A 9,871-nucleotide genomic window follows, 5' to 3' on the forward strand; every position below is an offset into this window, starting at 1 on the left:
TCACACTGCTACCCTTCTGATGCTTTAGATGGGGTAGCGGGAGCCTGCCCGGGAGGCAGAGCTGAGCAGGGCACCTTGTCCTCTCTCCATGGGAGGATAGTGAGGGAACTTATGGCCTGGTGAACCTGAGAGGAAGAGGTCAGGCTGATCTTGCAAACATTATGGTGCAATAGCATCCTATTGCAGGATTTCCTAAAGTCTGGGAAAAGCCTAGTATTTTAAGAGGAAAAAAAAAACACTACCCCCTCAGCAGCTGTTATTGTATTAGCCTATCCTACACAATGGAATGTATTTTGGCAAGAGTATTTTGAAAGAAACTGAGCCATCATTATCTTCGGCAGCAATCCTTCCTCAATGTAGCAAGGTGCTCAATTTTTAATAGGACAGTATATTTCCAGAATGTTTAGTTAGCGAAACAAAAAAGTGGGAAACAAAATACAGTGGAGAAGCTACTAAGGAGCTCCTATATTGTTTCCCTTCATTAGCCACTGAAAGTTGATTACTGAAAATGTATCATTTACACATTTTGGACTTTTTTAAAAGCAAGAAAATTAACAGTTAAAAACATTGGCTCAAAGCCAGGGACGTATGATGCTCAGTGTCACAATACCTAATACCAAACTTTAGATGCCTAAAAATCATAGGAACACTAGAATTCATGCAGGCTGAATGAGTTGCTTTGGCTCTTTGTACAATGAATGGGGCAGGTAATTGCTTTAGAATGCAATTCCCCAATTCCTACAACCTGCCTCCAGGTGCTCTCTCCTTATAATACTAGCTGTTGTAAATGCTTCCCTTTCCATGGGAATCTACACCTCAGGTCACAGGTAGACACCTCTCTCTTTGCAGTCAGGTCACATAAGTGTATAAAGTATTTCTTGTGAAGCCTTGTAAAAAGCTCAAGGAGTTAGTGTTACTTACCTTATAAACTACATTTATGTATGCTTAACTTTCTACAGAAATTCCAGAGCGTACTTGACGGGACTACTACTCAGTACATAAAGTTAAACATGTTAAGTCTCTACAGAATTGGTGCAGTAGTGATGTTCTAGGATGGGAAAAGAAAAATCAAGGAACATGGAGATATGGAGCCAAGCTGGGCTCTGGTGTAAGCAAACATAACTTGACTAAATTCAAAAGTGAAGCTGAATATTCGATATTAAAATCTTTATTTAACTACTTGAATAATTTACAACTGATCAGAATGAAAATGTATGTATTTGTACACAACAGATATGTATGCAAACCGAAGTTATCAAAATACTGAGATGAACCAGGTCATAACAGCTACATCTTGAGTCCACGTTACCGAGCATCAAATACAACCACTAATAGTTCAGAGTTAAAGAAAATGGAATGGGGAAAAAAAATTTAAAATGCAATCACAAGTCAGTCATGTAAAAATGTGTTGAGGCTCAGTTACCACCACAATTAGCATTTGTTTGTATGTTTTTAAAAATGAATATGCATTGCATGCACAATAGTATCTTCTAGCCACGTACTTTTTACCTGTTTGCACTGTAATACGTGACTACCAAGTTTGTGTTTTCAATTATTTTCAGTGGTGACCCTGTTAATTAAGATACTTCCTCATATGTACTAGTAAGACTTTTTCAGCACTGGACCAGTTCTTCAGTACTACCCCAATTTCTCATTTTATTTATAGCCACCATCTTCCCCTACCCACTCAAACAACTGAAGAGGTAAATGCAAAAGGATACATCTTTTTGTTCTTTTTTTGTACATTATTCTGTACCCACATTCTCGACACCTTATAGGATCTCTTGCTTTTATTTCATTTTCTGTGTGACATTCTACAAGACAAAAACCAATATTATTAGTCCACTGTAACAAGAAATACAAGATTCAAGATGTTATACCTTCTCCAAAACTAAAGTAACAATTCAAAACCTGCATTTGTGGCAAACACCACAATGTTATTGAATTTACTTGAGGAGTAATATTAAGTTCTTGATTTCTCTTACTGGTAAACAATTCACCTGTAAATTTGCAATTTAATGTTCTATTATCTTTACTGATGACAAAATGTGGTAGTCAAACTATACTATTGACATATTACAAAAATGTGCTCATAAATAATTTTCCGTAATATGTTAGCAGTTGAGAGGTATTAATGTATTGCAATCCAAAATTGATGTATTGCAATCCATATTACTAGCCAGTGACTGTCAACCACAGACCCTTGTTGAAAACAGCCATTCCTCACACTAAAAGGTTGGAGGCATTAAGAAAGACTGTTTCGTGGAGTACATCATTTGAAGGAATGGCTTCTCCTTGTATCAAAGATACTTCTGTAGGACAAAATTATTTTGCCTTTTGATTACTCCAAATTGAAGACACTGTATTTCAAAAAATGTCCCCAGAAGGATCAGAGTCAAAAATGTAACAGTACTGTAGAGGGATTAAAAATGACTGCATTTCAACGCTACCAATAACAATTTTAGCTAATAATAAAAAGTGACCACACCAGCTTTTTCTGAGATATGATGGCAATTTTATTCATATTTACACATCTAACATAGGGGCATACTGTGCAAATATACTCTACAGACAATGCACCACATGAACTGCAACATGTGACCTGTGTGACAGAATTTCTAAAGAGCTATTTCCAATTACCTTCACTCCATGAAGCAAAGATCCATCATATTAGCTTATGTCTATACTACTGCAGAAAGTTGACCTAAGATACACAACTCCAGCTACATGCATAACGTAGCTGAAGTTAACATACTTTAGGTCGAGTCACCACGGGGTCTACACTGCAGGGGATAAACAACAAAAACTCTCCCATCAACTTACCTTACTCTTCGTGTCTGGGGTAGAGTGTAGGGATTGACTGCAAAGCAATGTACAGTTGATTTGGCAAGTCTTTGCTAAACCCACTAAATCAACAGCAAGTGGATCAAGTCACACTGTTGCGTAGACGTAGCCTTAGTATAATTATTCTGCACCATTTACAGTTAATGGCATGCTACCCTTAGAAAATACCACAATTTACTACTAACAAGATTAGGTTCAACAGATATTATTTCTCTCTTGTACACAGCACAGCTACATAGCAACATTCTGTAAATACAATTGTAGGTAATTAACCCATTTCAAGGCCTCTATGATAATGTGGATGTCAAATTCACCTTTGAATCTATATTTGGGGCACTGGATTACAATGTGTTCAATGATTTGCATGTTCTCACTACAGTGACAAACAGGGATGATTTATTTTTGTTCAGATGAGATTCAGTGTGGTCCATAGTCTGCATCGCAGGTTGAAACTGGGATGGCAGCTAACTGAGTGAATGATGTGTTGACTGGAATGGTAGCTAAAGACCCTGGCGAGATCCAGAGATATGAGGTGGTCATGGGTAGTCCACAATAGTTTTCACAATTTCAGACGTCGTTGGGGGACGTTGTCCATAGCCTGTCAAATGTGAAGTTCTGAGTAGTTTTCGGCAGATTTATGTTCATGTTGCAGCTACACCTCAACGGATAGCAAACATCAAATCTCCAGCTAACTCAGAAAGCTACGGTAGATATATTGATTTTAAAGAGCCCGGGATGTTTCACATGGTCTGATTCAGCTGCCTTTCTGCAAATTTGGCATGGCAGCTTTTTGTCCATGATATGGATGCACAATATTCATCAAATAGGTATATTAGGGCCAAGGCCACTGTTCAATAGCACTAGAGCAGTGCACTTGCAACTCAGCCCCATAGTTTTAAAGAACCTGACATGACGCATCAGACTGTAAGATCATGGAGGAGTACTTTCAAATTTGGCAGCTGAGACCAAAGTCAGTAGTATCTACTTTTCTCCATCTTGACAACAGAATCACACTTACTCCCATTGACAAATTTGGTGGTGAAACTGTACATTATGAACCAAAGCCAACATACCTTAGTGTCATTTCTAACCATACACCCACTTCCAGAAAACAGCCTCTAAAGCAAAGACTTTCATGAATGTTATACAAAAGTTAGTAGGACCAAGCTGGAGAGGAGTAAACATAATTAAACATTTGATATTATTCTTACCTCCACAAATGTAAATCATTGGCTGCTGCTTTGGAGGCTGAACATCCTTTTGGGAATCCATGTTCTATCAATTAAAAAAGACAAACCATGCTGTTGGATAATGAAGAATTAGGACAGAAAAACCTCTGGAAACAAATTTAACACCAACCTCATCTTCCTTCAATGTGTTAGATTATCTGTCTTTGGATAAAGCTTGGAGAGCAGTAGTCTCTCCCACTAATGAAAGATTTTGCTGTAGCTACAAAAAAAGATATGATCAACTACCTATCAGTAATTTATTTTGGGAATGGACAACATCACTACTTGCATATATTGGATAAAGCCAATCACACTTAAACCACTGCTTAATCCTGCACTATTTCTGATGGATAAACTGGACAGAAATCTTGGGGTCAGAATGAGGGCAGAATAGTAGTAGTACTTTCCCTTATAATTCCAGCGTAACTAGAACTGACTACTAAACCAATCAACACTGAAATAATTAATAGGACTTTTTAAATAATCATTAAAATCTAATAATATTTAATCAGTTAGTTTAAACCTTATTTTAGGACTAAGTCTATCCCTATGATGTCAGAAAAAGATATTTTTGAATAGAGGATCTATACCACATCTACTCCACAGGTTTTTAACATTTGTAGAATTATTGGCTCTAAACAGTTGTATCTATAACCATGATTACTACTTGTATAATAACTGGTAGCAAATAGTGCTTCCCATGAGAGACTTCAGTTAGCAGGAACTTATTTGCTTGTAGCTAGTTCAAGTCATTAAGGGCTCTTTGGCAGGGGATTATGGCTGCATAACCAGTATAGCTGGTTCTCCTCTACCAGTGTTACTCAAACTTTTTGATGCTAGAGACTGGTTGCTGTCTTCCTAAACTGTGTCAAGGAGGTCTCAGTGACCAATCCCCATCCAAAGACTAGTCATTGAGAAACACTGTCCTAAAAAATAGGACAACCCAGATTGCACGGCTTTATGTACCGACTGCCATGGTCTGTATACATATCCTGCAGGTACTCTGGCCCCTACTGAAGCACTAAGGAATTGTTTTTCTAATCTTCCCAGAACGCACATATAAATATGCCTCAGCCATGACAAAAAAGTGGCATGGTGGAAACCACTAAAACTTTGCTTGCAGTTACCTGGACAGATGGAGTACGTCACAACTGTTTAAAATATTACTCCTGTGCCCCGGGGGGGTCATACATTCTGATCTGACCTGATTACAATGGTTACCACTATGCAACATCAGGGAACAAGGGAGAGGCTAGCCTTAATCCAGTCTATGAGACTCGGGGCACTCCATCCCCCCACCACAGCAGGGGAAGCCCCACAGAAAGTCTCTGAACCTCAGCGACCCTTGCTAGTGTGGCTGCAGTGTCAGTGCTGGCTCTCTGCTGCAGCAAGGAGTACTACTGAGCCTTGTGGCTGGATCGAGGCAAGCTGCAGACCTCATCCGGTCTTCAGGCTCTGCCTTCCGGGGGAGGGGGGGAGGGAGGAAGCAGCTGTATGTGATGCCATTCCACATCCCCACTGGCTGGGGGAATGGCAACAGAGGGAAGTTCTGTCACTGCTCACTTGCAGGCTTCGCCCCCATCACTCCCACTGGTTGGGAATCACGGCCAATAGGAGCGGCAAGCGGAGTGGCAGCAGTGCTTTCAGGGGAAGGGTGGCATAGAGCCACCTGTGCCCCTGAGAGCTATGCCAGGTAGGCACCCCAAGCTCCTGCCCAGACCTCACGCCTATCCCCCATCTGCTCCTGCACCCTCCCTCCTACCCAGTCACCTCACCTTTATTCTGGCTCCTGTACTTTACCTCTCACCTAGACACCACACCCTCATCTTGGCTCCTGCACCCTACCTCCTGCCTAGACGCTGCATCCTTAACCGCAGCCAACTCCCCAGCAATCACTTCCTACACAATGAGCCCCTCACTTATGGTCCCATCCCAGAACCCGGGAGGGGACAAGATCTACTATCCCCAGAAAAGTTAATCTTCCTCTGGTGCCTGAGCCTTGGCACCCTCTTCACTCCCCCCATGGGGTTGGAGTGCCAGGGAAGTATCTTACCCCTCCCTCCACTTCTCAGTTTGAAGGTTGTATATAAGAGGGTTTCCCCCCCCCCCCTCTCCTGACTTGGAAACCAGGTGAGTGAGGGCTTTTTTGGTTTTGTTTCTCACTTGTGTGCAGCTGCCAACTGATTCTTCCGTCAGTCAATAGCCTCCAACCCAAAAAGGAGAGTAGCAGGGGCTCCGTGGGCCAGATCAACCTGCTTAGCGTGCTGGATCCAGCCCACGGAGGCCCTTTTACCGACCTGATCTATCCTACTGTACAAAGATCTGAAAAGAGGACAGCTAACTCAATTACACAGGAGATCCCAGCAAAATAATATACTTGATATTGGTAGACAAATGAATCCACTAGCAAGAGCTGCAATAGTTTAACCAAACATTAACCACACTAAAAGATTTACCTGGAACTGCTCAGGTCCTTAACTCACATACATTTTGTTTTTCTTCACTTAAATCATTGCTCTGGGGTGGGGCAAGGGATAAGGGATTCAGTATGCAGGCTGACCCAGGAAGAGAGGACAAACCCAATCCTCTCTGGGTCAGGTAAGAAGAGCATATCCACAGCCACTGCAGCCCAAACAGGCACAGCCAGGGAAGGGGTGCATGTCCCTGGGTTGGGGGAAAGAGACAAACTGTCTAAAACAGGGGTGTCCAAACTTTTTTCAAAGAGGGCCAGATTTGATGAAGTGAACATGCGTGAGGGCCGACCATTTTGCCTGACATTCTTTGAACCATTAAAATTAAATGCAAATTAACTATTTTATGCAAAGTTTATTGCAAACAGCATACTTTTCATTTTGTCACATGGATGACAAATCTAAACAGGTGTTAAATCACTCTGCCTTTCATATCTGAAGGCCAGATGACCAAAAAAACCCAGGAAGCTGAAATATATGTCAGGAACATTGTAAAGTACATTACATATTATTGGTAATAAAGGCTGTCTGTCAACTTTTAAGTTCAAAAAATATGAACAGGAACATAACACCAAGTATACATGTGGTGTCCAAATATATTTATAACTGATTTAGACCAACTGACATTAACTGAGATTTTACAATGTGTTCATCTCAATACATATGGATTCGTTGGGGGCCATAAAAGATAGATATTGCCAAATTACCTGGGGGGCCATATTAAACCGGAACACGGGCCGCAATTGGCCCGCGGGCCGGACTTTGGACATGCCTGGTCTAAAACATATAGTAGATAGCTGTCCCTTTCTCCACCCCTGTCTCCTGCTGGCCCAATGAGGTTATAGCTGTTCTGGGCCCCATCTCTGGCCCCCTGCTGCCTGCCCTTCCCGCCCCAGTTATTCTGCCATTTCACTCCCTCCTACCAGACTGTTTCTCATAAAATGGAAAGGGAACAATCACATTCCAGGCAAATCCATTATCCTGGCGCAACTAAACCCTGACCTTGCTTTAAGTTATAAGAGGAAGCTGCATACCAAATTAGGTGGTTCTCTCTCTCTCTTACCATTTAGGAGTTCTTGAACAAACAGACGCACATTTCTAAAATATGTAATAAGATGATTGTGTGGATACAAACCATGTTTAAAGTCTGAGCCTGTAACCATTAATGAAGTGTCTTAACAATGCATGTTTGGTAGGCAAACCACCCGCATGAATAATTGCTCAAAATACACTGATATGAATGCAGTTAGGCAAAGTGATATGGTCAGACACACATTACAGTGGCACAACTGTGATAAGAAGATACTTTCAGTATGGATGGAAACACTGCTGAAAGTACTACAAACTGGCTTGACTTCTGTGCATCCTATGTGCCTACAATTGGATGGCTTGTATTTTCACAGGCCCAGAGGTAAAGATGTGAAAAGTTATTCAGTTATCTGGTTAACCAGTAAGCATCACCTTAAATGGGTAACACTTACTAGTTCCAGTTAACTGGTGGGGGCTGGAGCATCTCCCCCCTGTCACTGCGCCAGCCCCACAGGGACCCACAGCAGACAGGGACGGCTCCTGCAACCAGAACAGCTATTACGTCCCTAGGAAGCCTGGGAGCCCCACAGGCAGGGCTGCTTCAGCTGTCCACAGGGAGCCTAGGCCCGCCTCCTACAGGGGTTGTTCCCGCAGGGACTGGGGGGCAGAAGCCCTGCAGGCAAGTGGCCCCCAGCCCTGATCCTGCTTAAAGAGTTCAATGATCGATCAACCTAACATTTAACCGGCTAACTGACAGGCTTGGATTTTGCATCCCTAGCTAGAGGGATGCTGCACCACTTTCCAACACGCCCGCTGCGGAGCACCCTCCCCGTGCACAGCTGAGCGGCCCCGGCAGCTTCACCACGTGCTCGGAACCTGGCAGGCCAGCGAGCAGCGCGTGCCCCAGGGCCAGGGGCTCTGCTCCGCAGCCTCCCCGGGCGGAAGGAGCGCGGCACAGACCCGTAGCCTCGCTCGCTCGGAAGGGACCCGGGGGGGGGGGTGTCAGGCCACCCCTGGCTGCTGGGGAAGACGGGGAGAGGTCTCGGCGGCTACTCGAGAGCAGTACGGCCAAGGCGAGGGGGACTCGGCAGGGACCCGTCTTCGCGGCGGAGGAATCAGGGAGCTGGGGGGCGGGGGAGAAAGCGATGCCCAAACCGCTCCGTACCTCCCCGGAGCGGGACCCCGCTCGCCGCGCCGCTCGCCCCAGACACAAATCGCTCCCGAAGCCCTAGGCCGAATCGCGTCTCTACGCCGCGTCTTCCCGAAACGCGCAGGCGCAGCAATGAGGGGCCAACTCCACCCCAGGCGCCCTGACGCGAGAGGAGGAATGGAGCGCGGACTGGTCCTGAGGGAGGAGCTATTGCTCCAGCTGGCACGGGGCTGTGACTCTCATTCTAGCGGCAGATCCCTCGTGCTGGGGCTCTCTCTGTCCTCCTCTGAATGCTTCCAGCTCCTCGGGCTGTGACCGGCCTGGCCCTGAAACTCTGTCTGTGTCAGCCCCCTCCGCCTAGCTTTACTGACTGCCCGCCTAGCTCCTTCAAGAAGCCAAAGGATCAGCGCAGAATACCAGGAGGTGTTGCCAATTTACAAGATTATTGATACAATCATGAGAGAGTTGATGATTTCCTCTAGGTGTCAGGTGTTGAAGTCAAGAGTTTGGATGGGACTCTCAGGGTTTTTTATTAATTGACCTCGGCAAATAGGTTTTTAGCTTTCATAATTGTGGAGAAAAGTTTGAAAATAGGAAGCAAGGGAAGTATCCCTTAAAGATTCAGACCGCAAATAAAAAGAGCATCATGGTTGTTACAATGTTAATTTCCTGATGGGGAGGTACGTGCCGTTGCTGGGAATTGGGGGGAAGGGCGGTCAGTCAGGGCAGAGGTGCAGGAGATGCTCTGGCTGGAGGTGCGGCCATGCCGCGGACTGGATGGGGCACACTGTAACCTCGCTGCTAGGCCTCCCGAGCTACAGGAGTGGAGCCTGGGGTGCTGGCTCGGACCCACCAGACCTGGGGCCTCGACCCCAGCCGTCTGGCACTATGGCAAAGTGCCACAGGGTGATTTGAGCTCCTGTGGGGGAGAGAGCGAGCAGCATAACATGGGCAGGCCAGCTTTCCATAGCAACGCCGGACCTTACCTGTGAACAGCGGCCAGCAGCATTCAGAGCCCCACCATCAGCCGGTCACTTACGGGGTCCACAGCCGGGCCCCGGTTTATTTTATGCTATTATAACAAGCTGCTTCAGGTGACGAACCGAGAATTTGACCAAGTTTCCCCTGTTAAGTGCACATAACTATGT

The 9,871-nt window shown here is 44.7% G+C and overlaps 1 protein-coding gene across 2 annotated transcripts; it reads right to left on the reverse strand.

Moving 5' to 3' along the window:
• Window positions 1-1,152: 1,152 nt before the first annotated feature.
• Window positions 1,153-9,754, reverse strand: POLR2K (RNA polymerase II, I and III subunit K). Of its 2 annotated transcripts, none has more exons than XM_075920300.2 (4): window positions 9,710-9,754; window positions 4,056-4,119; window positions 1,722-1,814; window positions 1,153-1,328 (listed from the first exon to the last, which is right to left on the reverse strand). In XM_075920300.2, the coding sequence occupies exons 2-4, from the start codon at window positions 4,114-4,116 to the stop codon at window positions 1,306-1,308; spliced, it is 177 nt and encodes a 58-aa protein (XP_075776415.1). In that variant the 5' UTR covers window positions 4,117-4,119; window positions 9,710-9,754; the 3' UTR covers window positions 1,153-1,305. The 2 variants fall into 2 exon arrangements, with proteins under 2 accessions (XP_075776415.1, XP_006122483.1); XM_006122421.5 differs by lacking the exon at window positions 9,710-9,754 and adding an exon at window positions 8,739-8,890.
• Between the last annotated feature and the right edge of the window lie 117 nt (window positions 9,755-9,871).

This window comes from Pelodiscus sinensis, chromosome 2 (genome assembly GCF_052426305.1).
Source record: "Pelodiscus sinensis isolate ZL-2025 chromosome 2, ASM5242630v1, whole genome shotgun sequence".
Classification (NCBI taxonomy): domain Eukaryota; kingdom Metazoa; phylum Chordata; order Testudines; family Trionychidae; genus Pelodiscus; species Pelodiscus sinensis.